At 42.5% G+C, this 19,851-nt stretch overlaps 1 protein-coding gene across 12 annotated transcripts in view; it reads left to right on the top strand.

The window, feature by feature from the left end:
* Positions 1–19,851, top strand: part of KDM2B (lysine demethylase 2B) — a 102,921-nt gene that overhangs the window by 33,919 nt on the left and 49,151 nt on the right. For 11 of the 12 annotated variants that reach the window (XM_019621024.2, XM_010720120.3, XM_019621023.2 and 8 more), the window contains 4 exons: positions 591–684; positions 1,581–1,734; positions 11,972–12,087; positions 18,312–18,438. In XM_019621024.2, the coding sequence (XP_019476569.1) occupies positions 591–684; positions 1,581–1,734; positions 11,972–12,087; positions 18,312–18,438 (491 nt within the window). Of the gene's footprint in view, positions 1–59; positions 199–590; positions 685–1,580; positions 1,735–11,971; positions 12,088–18,311; positions 18,439–19,851 lie in introns of those variants that run through there. The other variant, XM_019621029.2, reaches the window with a different exon arrangement.

Raw genomic sequence — 19,851 nt, 5'->3', positions numbered from 1 at the left:
GCTGCGGGCGGGGGACGCCGCCGGGAGAGCCGCACCGAGCGGCTGAGCTGACGGGTTGGGTGCCTGGCCATGCTGCCGGCCGCGGCCTGGCTGCCTGCTGCTGCTGGGATGCCGAGCGATGGGAACAAAAAGGAGCTAGCTCGCCGAGCGAGGTCTCTGCCCCACGCTCCTTGCTGGAATGGCAGCGGTGGCACGCAGGTGATGAGAGCTTTTATGGGCAAATGTGATTTTTCAGAACTTGGAGGCTATCTGCGTACAACTCATGGTGAAGGTTATGTCTGAGCATGAAGGAGAGCGTGGAGTGGAGCATCCAGCGACGGGCGGTGCTGTGCTGCTTCTGACAGCATAACTCCCAGCCTTCCTCCATTCCCCGACTCTGGGAGCTCCTGGTTGTCCAGACAGCAACTCCAACTTGGAGATGCACGTTTTTCAGTGACAGGCTAATTATCATTACAGACAAAAACCTCTGTGCTGTAAATGCAAAAATATGATTGGTTGGAAATTGTATTGCGCATGCAATACCCTGTAAATTAAGATATGAAAAATACTGTTTCAGACTGATTCTGTTTTGTCTTTCGCTCTGCTTTTAGGTACTGTTTGATGAGTGTGAAAGGATGCTTCACTGATTTTCATATTGATTTTGGAGGCACTTCAGTGTGGTATCACGTTTTCCGTGGGGGGAAGGTAAGTGAACCTTGCTTGATGTTTGTTTTTATTCCTCTCTGCCTCTTATGGCGGGAAGGGGTTGCTTGCTTTTGTTTTTCTTTCACTTTTCTTGTTTTTTTTTCTTTCTTCTTTGCTAGTCAGTTGTCAGTCTGTTTCAGTTACCTTTGATGTAGATGCAGTTTGCAGAACTGGAAGGACACTGTTCACCTTTATGAAACAAGCAAGTGTTTTGTTTGAAATCTGTAATGCATGTGTTGTTGGTCGTGACTTTGTGCATGTTATTGCTGTGTGGGTAGAAGTGTCATGCAGAGTATGTGGCTGTGTGTACCCTTGTTGGGTCACAGTGCCCTCATAAGTCACCTTCCGTAGCTGGAGCTTTACTGTATCCTTTTAGAGATTTCATGGTCCTTCTGTGTGCACATTACAGCTGAGTTGAAGTGTTGCAGAATAGAGAAATGTTAAAATGTGAGCATAGCCACACATGCTGTATATCTTCACTGGTTTAGGTTGCTTTTCCTAATTGTAGTGTAGACAGCATAAGGTGGGTACTGATATAAGTGGAACAGATTAATCATCCCTGTTGTACAGACACCGTTAATCTCTGTGTACAATGAAGTTGTGCTATACCAACATACTGTTTTGAACTGAAAGTGAATTGTGCAGACATCTTCTGAATGAAATGTTTCATGGAAGAGAGATGACAACTGACAGTTATCTTGCCACTTCCAGCACGTAATTGCTGCTGCTGTCTGCTCTGGACCTCAATGTACAGTACCTGGAAAATGTGTTTTATGCAGAAAGCAGGCTTGGTGCTCTGCATTCATTTCTCTAACGTAGGATAAACTTCCTGGAATTTCTCAGCTGTATATTTTTGTTGACTGTGGGTAATAGTTACATCTTTGCTTTATTTTTAGATCTTCTGGCTGATTCCGCCTACTCTGCAGAATCTAGAACTTTATGAAGAATGGGTTCTCTCTGGAAAGCAAAGTGATATCTTTCTGGGAGACAGGGTGGAACGATGCCAAAGAATTGAACTGAAACAAGGCTATACATTCTTCATTCCTTCAGGTATCACTTGCTAAATGTTTTTGGAATCACTGGAATTGTTGTGCTTGGCTCTCTGTACAGCAGTTCTTCACATCTAAGGCCTGTGCTGAGCTCTTTATTCGCTGTGGCAAGGAAGGACGAGGGGCTGAATACATTTGATTTCCCAGGAATTGTCTCATTCAAACTGAGGATGTATATGCAGTGATCACTTGAGAGAGGCCCTGGGTCTCTGGGGCTGTCAGTCCACCACTTCTCAGAGGCGCTGTGACTTTTGTTACTGCTGTTGGTTTTTTTGGAAAAAAACTTTTCTGTTTTTTATTTTGAGGTAAAATTGCTGTTAAATATATCCAGTGACCAGTGATCCATTCTGGCAAGTTTAACCTGTGTTTCAGTTATCTATGACTTTGCCACTGTCTGTGGTCTGAGGTGGATTGATTCCTGACAGAGCCCAGTGGAGATTGCTCTGTATGGAAGAGCAGGTGTTGCCCTCCAACAAAGTTGCTTTGTGGTGAAACAATGTTATTTAATGATTATAATTCTTCAGGACTTGTGCTGATGGAGGTTGTGCTGTGGGTATGGATGTCTGCCAGTGGCCCAGGCGTGCCATAATTTTACACTGCTGCCTGCCTCAGTGGCAAGGTTGCACGACTCAGGCTCTTCCTGCAAAGCAACCAAACAGTTGCTGCTTTGAAGGCTGGTGTCTTCAGACCTTTATTCTGCTGCCTAAAATAGTTTAAGGATGGTGCAATCTGTAACGCTCTTCATTTCAAGTGATATCAAGCTTTGCTCCTTTTGTCTACTATGGGTCTGCAAGCTTCTTTATAATGATGTAATACATTGCCTCTGTCTAGTGGAGCTTACCAGGAAAATAAGTATTGATAGCCTTTTTACATGACAGAAGGACTGCTTGGTAGTTCTTCAGCTTCTAGAATTACTCTGCAGAGATAAGATTGTGACAGATTTTTTTTAGCCTTAGAGATGGATAGAATGCAGGTCATGAAAAGACATCGATAATGTTCTTGCTAACTGGGGAGCATTATCAGTATCAACTGAAGTCTGCAAATTTGCACATTTGGTAAGTATTTGGTCAGAATCAGCTTGGGGGTGACAGGTAAAAGGACCTGGAGGATGGAGGAGTTAATCCATTAAAGGAATTAGGCCTTCCCTTGAAACAGGTCAGAATGTGCTGTTACTGTTTGAACTGGGTGTTTGAGTGTGCCTGTGCTGTTTGCTTAGATCCGTTACTGCATCTTCATATTTATCTTCGTTCCCTTGTGAGCAGCCTCCTACGAATAAGACTTTCTGTGTGTTAGTTTAGTCACATACAGCTGGAGTACAGCAAGTTGTAGGAGATTATACAGGACACAACTGTGGCATGGTGGCTGAAGTGTTCCCACACTTTTTTTTTACTATAGTTTCTGTTTTCTTAGGAACACCCCTAGCACAGAAATGCCAATACCTCAGTTATTGTAGGCCCCATGGCATGTTTGAAAGATAGATATGAATAACTTCTCCTTAAGTACCTGATGGATTTCAGAGGTTTTTGTTCTGCTGTATATCGTTAGAAATCTTCACAAATCTCTTATGTGAAACAACAATATTTTCACGTTAGTTAAAAAAGTAGGAAATGCCCAGTTGAAATTGTTCCAGGTCAAATTGAGCAGAGCCTTGTCAGAGAGGTCAGTTCTTGTGACCTTTGCTGTGATTTGTGAGAGTATCACACTGGTTTATGTTAGAATGTGTTTTGTATGTGCTTTGTAGCTCTTAGTGCTTAGGCTCTGGTAATGGGTGCCTGTAAAACCAGTCTGTCCCACGCTTTCAGTTGAGCCTGATAAACTCTTAACCAGCCTCAACTCGGGTGCAATGGTTCATGCTCAGAAAGTGTGGAATGGTAAAGCTAGTGCTCAGCTGGACTGTGAATGAAGAACATTGCAGTGAAGGGCCTTTTGCATAAAATATCCTGCTGTGCTCTCATTTTCAAGTCATTTTTGGGGGTGGTCCTAGCAATGCTGTTATATCATCACAGCGCAAAGGATGAAGTAGGTAGAGAAGGCTGTAACAAGACACATGGGGGAGTAAGATCATAGGCTTGTGGGAGATGGAAGGTTTCTTTGAGAATCTAGGATCAGCAGTAGATCCAGTAAATCCTTGAAACTACAAAGCAGTTGCACAAGAATGGGAGTTATTCTTTCAGAAGGCATAATTATAGTGCTCACCAGGGCCTCAGGGTATTTCCCTCTGCATCACTGCCTTCGTCTTTTCAGGATTAGGCTTAAACCAGTTAATTTCTACCTATGCTTCTAACCCTGGAAAGCACTGAGAGGCATGATCACAGCTGTGGAATCAAGGAGAAAATTGTCCAAGTATTATCAGCATAGTGAGTCACTGTGGGTCAAAGTGCACCTTGCAGTATTTTAGGAGGCCCTCCCAGCTGTAGGCTTGGGGGAAGTTAAGCTGGGGTTCTGAGGGATGCTGAGTCTGTTGCCTTGCATAGGACCCAAGCTGCACATTTCATGGCCCTGTAGGGCTCTTCCCAACAAGTGATGCACTGTTACAAGCTCTCACCTCCTACTTTACCAGTTCCCACTGATGAGTCAAGGATGATCAACTCTGGTAAAGTCTGCAGTAAAGTGGTAATTTAACTAAGAATGTGGCCTTTTTTGTTAGTATAATCTAAACTGATGTCAACATTTAATTGTCAGTTGACAAATATACCACTTTCTGATGTGTTGAGGATTTAGCCAGACTAATGTTCAAGATGTGAGAGCAGCTGAGAGATCAAGAGGAGAAGGAAGCAAGAGTTACTATCTGTGTTAGCACAATTTTTTTTTCCCCTGTAGAAATCTGGTTTGTTTTCCTAGGATGGGAGATCACTTGTCCTTGTTAATAAAGACATAAGTAAAGAATGCTGTGGCCCTAGGCTGTGAGCACTGTGTATGTTATCACAAGAAATATTTAATCTTTCAAATGGCTCAGTGTTCAACATGGATGAAATGTGGAGAAGGTAAAGCGTCTTGCTGTGATGCAGTGTATGGTGGATGCTGCATATCTGATCCATCTGCCAACCAGAAGGGGCATTTATAGAGTGCTTCTCTTTTGAGGTATAAACTGTGATGTTCCCAAAGAGGAAGAGCATAATCTCAGTGTGCAGCTGTTGTCTCAGCAGGGACACGCAACAATGTCATCAGTCACAAGTGTAGAGCTTGTCCAGTGTTGTTTGTGCTGTTAGCTGTACAGGGAGTGTGTTCAGTGATGGTTTGCACTGGGGATATGCAGAGTGAGAGCACTTGGGTACACTGAGGTGTAAACTATGGAGATAGTATTCAGGTGTCTCTGATGACGGTGTGAGGGGCAGACTGAGCTGGCGTTTGGGCAGCATCCCCCTGATTTCTGCCACTCAGGATTACTGTAGGCACTTGTCTCTGGCTTGTATGCGGCCACTTGTTCTTCACTTAGATACTGACTGCTGCTTCTCTGCAGCCTGCTGGAAATGCACTGCTCACTAAGTCAGTGCAGATGTGTTAGCCTGTTCTTGAATGCTTTTAGTGCTTGTCCTTTTGCTTTGAAAGTAAATAGCTTTCCTCTTTTACGCCACCAAGTGACTTCAGTGGACCCTGTTCTCTCCCTACTTCTTACCCTTTATGTTCTCCAGTCTTCATGCCCTGTAAACCACTTTTTGCTTCTTTCCTTCTGTCTTTTTTTTTTTTTTTCCTGAGTTGTTTGTTATTAAAGTGGTGCTTTATGTGTGGAATTCTCTTCTCATCTTGATTCTCAGAACATTCATCCTTCTTGTGTACTTCTAAACTTGGCTCCCAAGCTCAAAATTAAGCTTAACCAAAATAAAAAAAAGTCCTTTTTCAATCCAGGTGCTCTTTTGAGTTTTTATCTGTTGTTTTGATGGTAAGTGTTCAGGGATCTGATGGGGATATTGTCTGTATTGTCCTCTATGAGCAAGATATTGCAGTGGCATGAGATACGCTAAGGTCATTTGTTTCTTTCTAAGAAAAAATTCTATATATGTTCCGAAACATTCTGCTATATGAGCCATTGTGAGCTATTTGGCTCATCTTTATGTCTGTAGGTAGCAGTCCAAGCGGGATGCCAGTCCGTGGTGCAGGAAGTCACTGTACATTTCCAAGAACTGAATGATGTGCTGCCATTAGATGTTGTCGAAGCACTGATTTATTGGCCTTTCCCATGATCAAAATCTGGAGAAGGTAACCTGCTGGCAGCTGGCATGGTGTGCCTCTCTGCTTTCTCTTAAACTTCTCACTGGTGTGGCTGCATGTTTCTCTTACAAAAGCTATGCTTCACCTTGGAGTTTGGCAGTCCTCCATAGAGGAGAAAAGCCGTTTGTTTTGCTTTACTTTTAATGTTCTTTATAATGTGCCGTGGGGCCTTGCACATGGAAAGATGCTATTAAAATCTTTAATTTCTTGAGAGATGAAAAATGAGCCACAGTCGAGCAAAATATTCTCATTGTTCTGTGATGATTGTTATGGTAACTTGAGAGTGCTCCAAACTTCTGGTTTTCAGTCAAATGCAGAAATAATGGCTTTTCTTGGAAGAATGTTTTTTGGGAAGGAAAACGAACAGAAAGGGATGTTCTGTGCTAGACTGTAGGCAGCAACCAGCAAGGATGCAGAGCGCTGCAGATACGGCATCAGTGGTTATCAGCACCACTCTGCCTGCTGTAAGTGCACGGTCCAAGGTGGCCTCTGCTATGCCAGCCAGTATTTGATGAATTATTGAGTAATGGGCCCAGAAGGTAGCACACAGTCTTTCTATTAAGGAGGATGTCAGGCTATTAAAATCTGACTGGTAAATATTTTTTTGCAGGGAGTTGTGCTAGGGCTGTGTAACTGCCTGGCTATTTTCGGTTGCTGTTTGCTTTTTCCATTTCAGGAGCTTCCCCTGACATTAATGGAAGCTCCATGCTTGGAACCTGTAGGGACTGAGCGATGGGGATCAGTGGAGAGCATCACAGAGGAGAGTTTTTGCCTTGAATGTCTGCTTTCAGATAGAAGGTGACAGCATAACATTGAATTTTAGTTCTGTTCCTCTGCAGCACTCTGCCTGATTCTCATCAAATTATGTAAGATTGAGAATTGCTGAGTTACCTACATTACTGGGGACAAATTAAGTTTTTACTCTTAAAACGTAAACATGGCATTTCCTAGTTATACTTGGTTGTGGATGCCATTATGACACCATCATTTGTTTTGAACGGAGAGAAATAATGTCTCACTTGCTGGCAGTGTCCACTGGAAGGTCATCTCTTGTCACTTTGGTTTTTATTTTTGAGACTGGACTGTTTCAGCTTTTCCAGACTAAGCTGCTATAGAAGTGTAGGAAAATGTGTATGTTTTCTATGTTACAAAGCAAAATACCTGTTCAGTTTCTGCTGGAAGCAGATGTACCATAGGTTTGCCTTGGAGCTGGTAGTCAATTTGCCCCATAGCTTTACTTGTTAATAATCTTTTTTATTATTCTCAGATGGATAATTGCATTCGTGAAGGTGCAGTAGGAATTTGCAGTCCTCTGAAATCATCTAACAAATTTGCAATATTTAATGATACTTGTTTGATAAAATTCATAAGATAATGAGATTGTATCTTTCTTTTAGCTGTTCAGAAAAGGTTTTTTTCTACTGTTAATTTTACCTTCTTGATTTACTGGAGATGATAACATCTAAATATTCAAGCCTTTCATAGGAACGGTGGAATAATTTGTAACTGTAAAGCAGCTGAGGGTATTTCAGAGTCTCACCAATAAAATTCCTGCTCAGCGCTGGTTTTGCTTCATAATCTAGGATTATTTTGAGAAGGGAGAAATGCTCATTAATCACCGAGAGCTGAAATAAAAAAGATAACTTCAGAAACAAACCGAAGTGGGCAGATCCCACCGTGCCCACAGATGGCACGGAGCTGCACCAGCAGCACCAAGTGTGGGGAGCAGTGCTGCCTCCGGGTGCGCGGCGCCTCTGAAGGAGGGCTGGCCTTGCCAAGCACTGGTGAGCAGCACTGCTATTGAGGCAGGCCGACTGAAACCGATCACCTCTGAGGAAGTTTTCTATTTATTGATTGATCCCTGAGGCCACACAGCCTCTGTGTGTCTCTCTCATCTGTATGATTTAGTAGTAGCTTTAGATAATATTCAGCAGGTGCTTTTGTTTGTCTTTCAACCAGAAAGGAACAATATTTTCTTCCCTCAACTTCTGGATTTTTTCCTATCTTTGATCCTTTTCTTCTGTTACTATGCCAGTGTTGGTTTTTTTTTTTTCTTTTTCAGCATTAAGTATAAAATTAAACTTGTGGTATGATATTGTGTGGCAACCTCACCCCCACTTTTTTTTTTTTGAGAATATTGCTGTCTTTCAGAACGCTACCAAGGTGAGAACTGTTATTCATCTCTTGCCACACAACAAGTCTATGTAAACAGCAGAAAGCAATGGCTGAGGGGGAATTGGTGCCTCTCTTCAGGTGCAGGCAGGGTCCATGGGTGTGGATGATGGTGAAGCAATCCCAGTGGCCTTCATTTTTGCCTCATGGATATGTGCACCTTCTTTAGAGGTCTCCCTCTTTACAAACCATTACAGCTGGGAAGCTTCCAACATGGGTGTTTTTGTTTTCTGTGGTCACAATGAACATTCATCCTCACGATTTGAGCTCTGTCTATGTGTATAATCTGTAGAAATTAATTGAATGTTCCACCCAAGTTTATCTGTTCCCAGAGCTCGTTTCCACAAAATACTATGCTTGTGGAAAGTGTTTCCTGCTTTCTGCTTGTCTCTTTCCTCCTACTTCTGTTTTTCTGGTATTGGTGTCTTCAGTTTTTCTCAGTACACACTCTTGTTAATATTAGAACAGATTTTTTTTCCTTGTAGCTTCTGTGCCAGTCCTCCTGTGTTCAGGAAGACACTGTCAGTTCTTCATCTTTTTTAGACTAATCTTGCACATAGTGTCCTGCGTCCCTGGAACACACCTTTCCATGTTTGTGTCGCTGCAGTTTTAATATTCCGTGTTCCTCAGGCAAGCTGAAACTATTTTGGGATGCAGTGTGACTGCAGAACGCTCTGCAGCTGAGTGGCCAAGATCCTCCCAGCAGGTGACAGCTCTGCCAGGGCTGTGCCCTCCCTGTGGCAGCAAGTGAGCTGCTGGAGATCCGGCGTGTCCCTGGAACCCATGTGGAATGGGGGGCACCCAAATATTGTCCTTACTCATCTCTGAGCCACACGTGGAAATTGTTTTGCTCTGCTTTGGATAGAGGTAGCGAACTTGACTTCCGAGGTTTTTATGGTCAGTGGCTTTCTGTGGGTTGCTTGATCTCTGGTTTATTTTTAATCTATTTCCTAACCCTAGTGGATTTCAGTGCTTTGTTGTTGAGAAGTATGTCATTAAGGAACAGGTCTTTCTGTCTTATTATTGGTAATATGTGTATCTCAAAGGGCCTTAGTTCAGAAGGTAGGCATTTACATCTGTCGATTGAAGTGCTCATTGTTAGTTAATGAGTAGCTATCTGTTTTATAAACATAAATAGGGAATTAATTATTATCCGCAGAACCAGACGTTGTCTCAAGTATTTCAGGGAAGTCCTTTAGTTTGCATCTCTTCTAGCTTTCCAGTAACAACACTGAAGCTCATATGCTCATATGAAGCTTTATGTTAGATAATCATTCTGTTGAGGAATTGCCATGTTTGGGAACCCATTTTTTGGAGCTCATGGCATCATTGGCTCGTGTTTCTCTTGGCTGATGTTGGGGCTGCTACCAAGGAAGTCCAGAGGCCATTAGTACGAAGATCCTTGACATTTAATAGGACAGAGTTGAGAGGTTGGGGAGCTTGTGATGAGACTGAAACCCAAAGAGCAAGGAAAAAATGAAATCGATTGCACTCCAGTGTGGAATTTTCACTGAGGAAATAGAATTTGTAGGAAGAGGCCACTGTGTGGGTTGTATTGAAAAGAGGCACTTGAAAAACAGAAGGGTGTTTTGATAGTGTTTGTTTTATTTCTTTGTAAAATGAAGAATATTTGTTTTACCTTTCACAGATGTCTATAAAGCCAGGTTTCAGCTCAGTTAATCAGTTGCTCTTAATTGGGTTGTAATTCTTTGATAACAGACTGTATTTAGAATGATGATGAAGATTCCATGGAAATAACTTGCTGCATCTCTCAATCTGTTCATACGTGGATTGATGTGTGCTGGGGGAGCTGCCATGTAAGCCAGTGGTGAGGGCTGCTCCATGTTGTGCTGGTAACTGGCTGCTTCTGCCTGGCCTCTGCCACCACTCAGTTGTGTAGCAGTGCACCAGGCGTTCCACTTGTTGGAGCTTCAGTTTGTTCATCTCTGGAACTGACAAACTGAATTACTGTGCCAGCGATTTTGCCACCTATCCAGTAAGTCAGCTCTGGGGACTTAGCAGCAGATATGCTTCAGTGCAGAGTTTCCATTCTTTCCCCTAAACTCTAGAAATCTTTGAGTACCTGGTGGAAGCACTAAATGCCTTGACCTTGCATCTTTTTTTACTTCCCAAAGACCAGAGTCAGGAATGTCATTAATCTTGCCAGTAGTTTGCTCTTAGTACAGACTGATGTATTTCATATGAGGTGATGAACTGCTTTGGCTGAAGTTCTTTTTTTTCTATGGTTGCCGAATTACCCTTAAAGGAAGGAAAAAAAAATCCTCTCTAGTTGGTTATTCTTGATTTTCAAACATGCTGAATGGTAGCAGGGGACTTTGTAATTAGGCTAACTGGAGCAGGACAGATGTGTTAATACCTGAGGTGCCACAGCTACAAGCCACCTGTGTTTTTCTGTGCATCACGTTTATCATTGTAAATTGACTGAGCGCTGGCACAGGTGGCCAAGAGGGGCTGTGGTATCTCTGTCCCTTGAGATATTCAAAAGCTGCCTAAATGTGGTCCCATGCAGCTGCAGGTGGCCTGGCTCAAGTGGGGGGTGGAACAGATGACCTCCAGAGGTCCTGGCCAACCTCAGCCTTTCTGTGATTTTGAAATTCAGAAAAATGCATGCAGAGTGATGTTTCCGGGGGAAAAAATTCCTACGTTGATTTCTTTTCCTTCCTGACTCCTACTGATATGCCCTTAAATGAAAGCCCTGCCTCTGCCATTTGCTGTAGCTCAAGGACTTCTGGGATGTAGCTTGGCTGGCCCTTATGGCTTAAGGATCGTTGCAAAAGATGGCTTTTGTGGCTGCTGGCTGAAGAAATGCTGAATGGCATTTCCCTGTTCTCTCACTGGTCTTGAAGAGGAGGGAAGCTGCCATGGCTTTAATAGCAAGTACTGCACAGTTAGAAGAAAATTGACTGCCCTTTGTGTTGCTTTGCTATCTGCTGATTTATAAATTGTAATGCTTTTCATTAAAAAGGGGGAAAAAATGTAGTATCTGGTCTCTGTGGTTCCCAGATCGTTAGCAGGATCAATTCTTTTTTCACTGCAGAGATCAGATGCTACAGTCTTGCATAGCCAGACCCTCAGCTCCTGACATCCCAAGCAAACAATGCAGAAGCAGAAGAGCTTGTGTATGGCTGCCTGAATTGCTGTGTCTGGATTTTTGTCATGGTAGAAAATTCTTCCCTCGCTTTGGAGCCTGTGAAAAGTGAATTTGGTCCCTTCCAGGATAGGACCAGGGCAGTTTCATCAGATTGAGTACTAGAAATGTTAAGTCTCTTAACTGGAGACTGAGAGAGAGATTTTTGGTTGCTTCAGGAAGTTGATAATAGGATATGAAACTTTCACCTCTGAAGGAGGACTGCTAATAACTTGAAATAGTTGATATCTGAGGATGTGTGCTCTGGTGCTGGAGTGAAATAAATTGAATGTGACTCAGTCCAGTTCTAGCCCTAGCCCATCACCACTGCTAACATGATTTGCAACCCTTCTGGAGGTGCCAGAAGATTGTCTAAGAGCCAAGTGTGTAGAGCAGACTGAATTTACTTCTTAGTCGTGGATGTGGTTGAGTCACAAGCTTGCGTGTTCTCAGTAAACACTGTAACTGTTCTGTGGATTAATAGTGCTCAATATACAGAGGGTTGTGAGACTGTATATACATCATAAGATGCTGCCTTCTGCTATTATTAGTCTTAGTGTGGCTATGAGCATGCCATTTAACGTGTCACAGCTTTAACCTCCCATCCCCCACAGAATGGGGCTTATGGGGTTGCTAAAATGTGATTATAAATTGCTCTGTACTACTACATAGCACGAGGCATTCTCAGTTCTTTGCTTTCCCTCTCTAGGGTGGATACATGCGGTTTATACTCCAGTAGATTCTCTGGTGTTTGGTGGAAATATCCTGCATAGCTTTAATGTTCCCATGCAGCTTCGCATCTATGAAATTGAGGACAGAACAAGGGTAAGGACACTCGATTCTCTTTTTAACTGAACAGTTCTTTGTCACCGTGATCTGTCTCTATCTTGTATTCCTTTTTGAGAAACTAGAGCTGGTGGGATCTCCATGTCAGATTGATTGAGAGGTAAACATGAAATAATGAGACTTTCAGATGCTGGCTATTTTTAGTGGCATTCACTCATCTGTTTTTCCCCTGCTTCCTACAGACACGTCCGTTCTGTATCGTCTGTTTGCCCGCTGAACTTTTTAAACACATCCCCTTTTGCACAGAAGCCTATTGCCACCACAGACCTTTGTGCCAGTACTTCTGGTAACCCCCTGCTGATTGTTTGTCTTTGCACACTGGCAATGGACATCTAAGAATGGAGAGCTAATGGGATTGAGATGGTTTTGCTGTCCACAGCTGAACTGAGAAAGCTGCAGAGAGGCTGCTTATGAAACAGCATCTTCTGTGCTTAGCAGGATTTTGTTTTACAGTGACTCAATATAGTGCAAAATGTCATGGGATAGAGGCTGGGTTGAGACATTAGACTGAAGATTGTGATGTTCATCTGGGTGTAGCATCTGCCTCTAGAAAGGGTGCAGCATCCTGGAGGAGGTGATCATGCAGCCTCTGTGTTGGGAGTGAAAGTGATGCTGTTCATTGATAAACTTCAGTTCCTGGCTGAATTTCATAAAGTATCAGAATCTGAAGGAAGTGTCACTACTTTACTAGGCTGTGCAAGGCAATCAGAGCAATTTGATGCAAATTTAGATAGAGGCTTTCTGTAGCTGGCTATTGCGACAGGGCTGGTAAGCCACTAGCTCATGTGCTAGGTGGAGTGCTCATGGAGAGTGGGCTGCACAGCAGCAGGAAGCTGCAGTGCTTCATCACTAGGAAGTCTTAAGTGATACGTCGGTAGTGTTCAGTGTTGTTCACCTCTACAAGAAGGCACGATTCTGGCTCCAAGTGGGCTTTTTGCCCCTGATCACTTTCCTTTGTGGGAGAATGCCTTCATCTGAGACACCAGCATTGTTCAGGAATGCATTTCTAGCTCAGTGCATGGAAGGGTTTCCTATTGCCAGCCTGTCTGCCAGTGTTGTGTTGGGAAGGGGCTGCTTCCTGATTTCGCAGGAGGTGGCAAGGCCTGGTAATCTTCACATCACAAAGCAGGTGGAAGCATTTGGTTTCCTAGAGTGATTTTAGTGGAAAGAAGGACTCTTAAGTAGAAAAATGAATTCCTGGAGGAAGACAGGTAAAAGCAAATGCTGAAATTCAGAGCAGTTAGAACAGAAAGAATGTAGTGAAAAACAGGAGTGGAGATAAAGGACAGAATAGAGTTCAGCCTGGCTTTGAGTAGATGTTCCCAAGGCAGGAATGTGAAGTATCTGGGAGTAAAGGTACTTGAACAAGAAAATGTTCTGATGGCAGAAGCTGGAAGGGACTCACCAGCTTCTTTTGCAGAGTGAAGGGAGCTGAGCTGAGCTGTAGGAGCCCTTCAGAGAAAGAGCAGGAGGCCAGAGATGGACTGGGGCTACACGAAGGTGCCAGGCATAAGAAGGGTCTTAGTCTCTGTAAATAAGAACCAACAGTGCTGGGTATGTGTATTGCAGCTGCTCAAAGGGAGGGTGTGTGTTGTCATATAGGATACTGGCACTGGCAACTTGAAGGGAAAAGAAACTATTTCCATTCATGTCTGTGGGGAAGATGGCAAGCAAATGCTCTTCTTCCTGATGTAGAAGAGCTGACATCTTGTTCCCATTGGACTTAGCAACCCAAAGCCACACGTTTTGCCAGAGTTGGAACTGGTTAGTAGTGCTTCATGTCAGCTTTGATCTCCAAAGCTTTTATAGCAGGAGGCAGATTGCCCCATTATGGTTAGGTATTTTTGTAACCTTTAGGAACCTGCCAGACAGTTAACTGCAGTGCCTTTGAAAAGTCACTGGTACTTGATCCTATGGGAAGGTTCTCAGGGTGTGATATTTGCCTCTTTAAAAATGTCCTATCACTGATTTTTGTGAAGGGATACTGCAACATTTGGAGATCCCAAATCAGACCTTGACTTATTTGATATAATTTTCTTTAAAGTCCAATGTCGTTCTTTATAATTTTCCCTTTGAAAAAATACTTCAGGATATCAAAAAAGGCCAGTGTAAGCCAACAGCCCAGAACTTCCCCAACTTTACAGTAACTATTTCAGCTCTTGTACTGCGTTGTGCTAGCAGTGTGAATTGGGCAGTCCTGTGCCTGTGTTTGCAAGCTTTTAGGCAGCTTTACTATAACAAACTTGTGTGTACAGCTGAAGAATATAAGAGTTCAAGACTTTAACAAAATATAGACCTTGCAATTAAAGTTTGATAAGAGATGGGAACATCAGTACTGTTACTTGGAAATAACACCCACCCAACCCCCCCCCAAAAAAAAAAACCCAAGAAAAAACATGCAGGAATCTTAAAGGATAAGTGTTTTCAAAATAGAATTCCAGTGTGTTTTGCTTTATTTGCTTTGCCAATCAAATTTTGTAATTTCTTTGTGCAAATAATTTTATTTGTCCAAATAATTTCATCATGCACAGGCTAGGATAGCAGGCTCCGTACAGTAAGCAGCTCACACAGATTTGGCAGTGTGAACGTACTGCAAATGTCTTTCTCATCAGTATTGATCTTTCCATTGTGTGCAGCACAGAAGTAAATTACATGATGTGGCTGACGAAGTAATTCGCCACACTCAAATCAAAGTGTAATACAGGTGTGTTTCCCCTCTTCATTTGGCACAGAGCAATTTTATGGAGGTTTCACTGTGTTTAAACTTGCTATATAATGCTTAATCATCTTTGCTGATATTCAGAGTCATTTTTATGCTAGGTGTAGTTGTTATTGTCTTAGCAGCTAAGACAAGAATAAATACATGGTTGAAACGGTAATGCTGATTTACAGCCTGATAAAATTGCCTGGTTTATATACTTGTCATGCTTATTCTAGCTTAATTTCTCATATCCCTGGGAGACTTCTTAAGAGGGTTATAGCCATTTTAAAATAGTTTTAAGGAGTAATAAAAAACATGTCTATTGTTAGAAACAGCTCCTAATGTGCAGTTGAGGTAAACAAATCTTCTCCAGCCTTATAGTTTGTAGAGACTCATTTTGCAGTCTGGCTTTCCGAGAGGCCAATTAACAGCTAGTCAAATAGGCCAAGCTGTTTAGCTCTCTGCTAGACCAGCTTGAGTACTGCAGAGCAGGCTGCCGTGCTGAGATGCATCAGCTTGGCATAGGGGTGTTACAGCTCTGTGTTGCTGAAGAGGGAGAACGTGTCAACCTGAGGCTCAACTCATCTAAATGTAACACCTTTAAAAGATTTGAATGTGCAGAGGGTCAGATACACGTAAGGTGGTCACTCACAGATGATGTTGTCTGCTGCTGATCTGGTTTTCTGGAACTTAATCTGCTAACTTGAAATACTACCATAACTTATAAATAATCATGTATTGGTTTTCAAGATTCCGATTGGAGTGATGAGTTTATAATACAAATAGAGTTTGTAATGATCTTCATGGACATTGTGGAAGGGAAATAATTTCTTAAGGAAAATCTGTGCCTTGCTTGCTTGGAGTGTTTTGTTTTGGAGGGCGATACAAGTCTCTACAATTATTTCACTTTGAACTGAAGAAATAGATCGTACTCCAGAGATGATTTTTCTCACTGCAGAGGAATAATTAGAGAAAATATTCAGTGGTTTGTAAATTATTAATCATAGAAGTTAGATCTGGAAACGCCCATTAGATGATGGAGTCGGTCTCCGTGCTGGGGGGGGATCTCATCCTCAGGCAGTGGCCATATCAGCTGCTACACTTTAAATTGAGCACAGAACTTTTTTCTTTTTTTCTCCAAAATAAGAGTTCATTTGATCATAACTCAACAGCGGTGGAAGTGTGGACATATATGCAATACAGTTCATATCCATTATAATTAATAAATGTCCAGAGATGTCATAAATAATGTACTCCTCCCTACTTCTCCACCAGGCGAATTTTAAAAGATTTCTGACGCAGAGTTAGGCTCGCTGTAATGGCAAAAGCCACTGTAGGTCTTTGCACAGCATCTCTCGCCTTATGTGGCAGCTCTTCTGAAAGTTTGTGAAAGCAGAGCCTTCTCGGGCAAGTGGTGAATTACAGAGACATGGAGGGATTTGCTGTGGGTTGGAACATTGAGAGCGAAGCAATTAGGAACTCAAATTGAATATTAAAGATTGATATACATAACGGGAGCACTGCATGCATTACTGCCTTGTCTTTCACATTGAATTAACATTGGTAACAACTAAATTTGGTGAAGCTCAGAATCTGTCAACAAATGTTGAGCAATGATGTCTTTAATATTCCCAGGCATGTGGCTGAAAACCTTTTGAAGGCTGAGGGGTGGAAGGCGGCTTCCTGGTTTTTGTAAGTCAATTCTTCGCAAATTTCGTTTCCTGCAGTGCTCTCCTGGAAAAATTTGAGTTCCTTTATTAGCATATATTTTAGCATGGCTAATTTCCCCTGTGTTCTGTAATAGTGATAAGTGACTGAGTCTCTTCTTTGTGACAAATAACTAAACCGAAGGAAAGATTTTCTATTTCAAGAAGGCCCTGGGGTTAAATATGCTCACATTTAAGGGGATGCTTGTTGGTTTTTCCTTTTCCTTTTTTAGTTTTCCACTATGTTTTGTAACAAAACAAAAACAGTACAGGGAAACACTGGAAGAGTTGCAGTTCTGCTGGATGATGACCCGTAGCGACATGCAGTTCAGATTTGTCAGCTGCATTTGTGTTGGCTTTAAGAAATCCAAACTTCTGGGAATTGCCATGTTGTGTTTAAATCTGACATTGTGATACCTTGAGTGGGACAACGCAGTGCGTTTTCCCCTAATTACATTTTGTTTCACTGCTAAAAGTGTTTGTGCTTCCTCTGGGAACAGCAGCAAGTTCCTTACCCACCTTGGGAGTGGTTCTCATGCATGGGCATTCTTGTAAGTCTTCAGCATGCTCAAGTGGGTGCTCCTGCCACCAGGCAGATGCTCTGACTGTGCCTGCTGTGCAGAGCCAAGCCTGAGCTGCCCGATGCTGCTGATAGTTGGTCTGTTCTGACTTTGCAGGTTTTTGGGTGATGTAGGTGGTGTTCTGTATTGTTTGGTTGTTTAAATGGACTCTCCAAGGTAACGGTATTTCTAGAGCAGTCCTGCATTTTTATTAAAGCTGGGCAGGCACCTCTTGGCTAGGTGAGCAGTTAAAATGCTTAATGTGTCTTAAAGCAGTTCCTATAACCCAGTGCAGTGCAGGCCTGCAAAATGCAGATTTCTGTGTCACCAGAAGGAAGAAGTGTGCAGTGTTAAGTACAAGAGCATGCAAGATGCATGGCATCCATTTTTAACAAATCACAGTCTATGTATGTTATTGCATTTTAGGAGCTTCCTAGATCTTCCTTGGTGCAGTGACTCCCACAAACAACAAACGATAGGGGAAGGCTGCGAAACCCACTTAATTTTCTTCTTAATCTGAAATAATCTCCCAGATGTACAGTGTTGGAGAATAAGCTTTTTCTGTGAAAACAACAGGTCTAAGATGGAAGAAAAAGTGCACAGCTTGGCAGTCTTTTGTTACAGTCCTGCTTTCTGTTTTGTTTGTGGTAAAAGTTAACTTGCTACCAAAATATTAAGCATAAACCACAAGCCAGATTTTAACTTCTAATGTGTATTTACCAGTAATTAAGAATTTGTTCATTTGTTTAATCAAACTGTTGGGAAGACGATAATGAGAAAAGATGCATTTCCTGCTTGAGTCATTTTAGGTAATGCTGCCATTTTGATAAAAAATCATCTGATAGTGTTCGGGAAAAGAAAAAAATGCGCCTCTATTTTAACTTGAATTCTGGCAACTAACATCTGTATGTGACCACCCTATGTTTATACTGTAGGTAAATAATGCTGTGGGAGCCGCCCATCACTTCCATGATTTCACAAGAACACAAACCCTTTCCTCTCCCGCCACCCCAGGAGGATACAAATTACTGAACCAAGAAATGATGCTATCATGGCAGGCAGGCAGGCAGGCTCTCATTTTGTATGCTGAAGGCGTACGGCTCACGCGGCTCCCACCCTCCCTCCCCTCCCCCTGCACACTGTTTGTGCTCTTGATAACATGAGGAGAATGATGACTGGCCCTTGTGCTGCAAACTTCCCTTCCTCATGGACTGACAGTCTCGCTCTTGCTTTCAGGTGCATGCCAAATTCCGTTATCCTTTCTACTATGAAATGTGCTGGTATGTTCTGGAGAGATACGTGTCCTGTGTGACCCAGCGCTGCCACCTCAGCAAAGAGTACCAGAAAGAATCAATGTTAATTGGTGAGTGAATCCTTTGACTGCGTGTTCAAACCGATGCTGGCACCCTAGGCTAGTTACTGCTTTGTTTTCTACAGAGAAGATCATAAATTAAATTGGAGAATTGTAGAAATTCTAACAAACTGTTTGTTTTGAGGCGGGGAGGTTTTGACTCCTAAGCATTTTCATGAAGCACCAACTTACTCTGGTATCTATTGAGCATTCCTAAGCAAGCGGATCCCAGGAAAATAATTTTTGGATGCATTTATTTCTTGGTTTCAGTACTGTGTGTGTTGAGATGATCTGCCAAACGGTTGAGGATTTACTGCTGTGTTTGGCACAGTACCTTAGTAGCCAGAAATGCGTGCATTGCAAATGTGCTCTAGTAGGATGGATATTTAGTCCTTTTATAGCATGTCTCCTCTACAGAATGCAGTTTGGTCACTAAACCTGGCTTCTTTTTCTTTTCTTTAATCTTGACTTTAATTCTTTCTGTTTGGTGACTGACTTCTAGTTGCAGAGAATAACAAAACCAAGCATACACCTACCAAATCTACGTGATCTATAATCTAAGAACGGGGAGATCACAGAAACCTTTAAAACAACAGCTGAAAATGGACCACAGCAGAGATGGGGTGCCTGGGGCAGGAAGGCATTGCCTTGGTATTGGTGTGAGCTTTGCATCAGTGTGGTGCAATTCCAGTTGTTGCTTTTCTGAACTACCCTTTTTTCCTCCTTTCTTTTACTGGAACGAGCTTGTGGACCTTGCTACCTCCCTGCTTTTAAGCAAAGAATTGCTGAAAGTAGCACAAACACTGAATCTCAACCGATACATACTAAGTGTGGGGGAGGACTAAAGCATTTCTGTGTTTCCCACTCTGCGATGCAAATTGGAGTGAACCTGGACTGTGTGGAAGTGTAAGAGGGAAATGACCACTTAGCAGCATAATTCTAAGTAGAAGTAGTTGCTGAAGGTACAGGCAGAAGGACCTAAAAGTCTGTGTGAATCAGCCAGAGAAATTTCTTGGGGTCCCTAGGAATTTGAGTGCTGCACATTTTGCATCTTTGCTTTTTGAGACCCTGAATGAAGGGACAGTAAAACAGGAACTCCATGTGGAGGAATTTTTGTGTAAGATCATCTTGAGCAAAGGACAAATTAGCCTTTTGGATTAGCAATGTAAAAAAAGGCAACGAGAAAACTCTGGTAACTGCATTCCTTAGGAAATAAAGAACCAACCTAGTGTTGTAAAAACCACTGGCACAGAAAGAGGCTCTTCCTGTTGGCAAGGTGGGGGTGCCAGATCACTGAGGTGTGATTTCAGAACAAATTAGATACGGAGAGTGGATGGTTCAGGATATTGAGATGGGACCTTTTCCAGCTAAATCACCAGTGTGAATTCAAGCCCAGCTCAGTAATTACTGATAATGATTTGGTGA

The sequence above is a fragment of the Meleagris gallopavo genome, chromosome 17, assembly GCF_000146605.3.
Source record: "Meleagris gallopavo isolate NT-WF06-2002-E0010 breed Aviagen turkey brand Nicholas breeding stock chromosome 17, Turkey_5.1, whole genome shotgun sequence".
NCBI lineage: Eukaryota > Metazoa > Chordata > Aves > Galliformes > Phasianidae > Meleagris > Meleagris gallopavo.
This window is presented reverse-complemented; position numbering and strand designations above follow the sequence as displayed.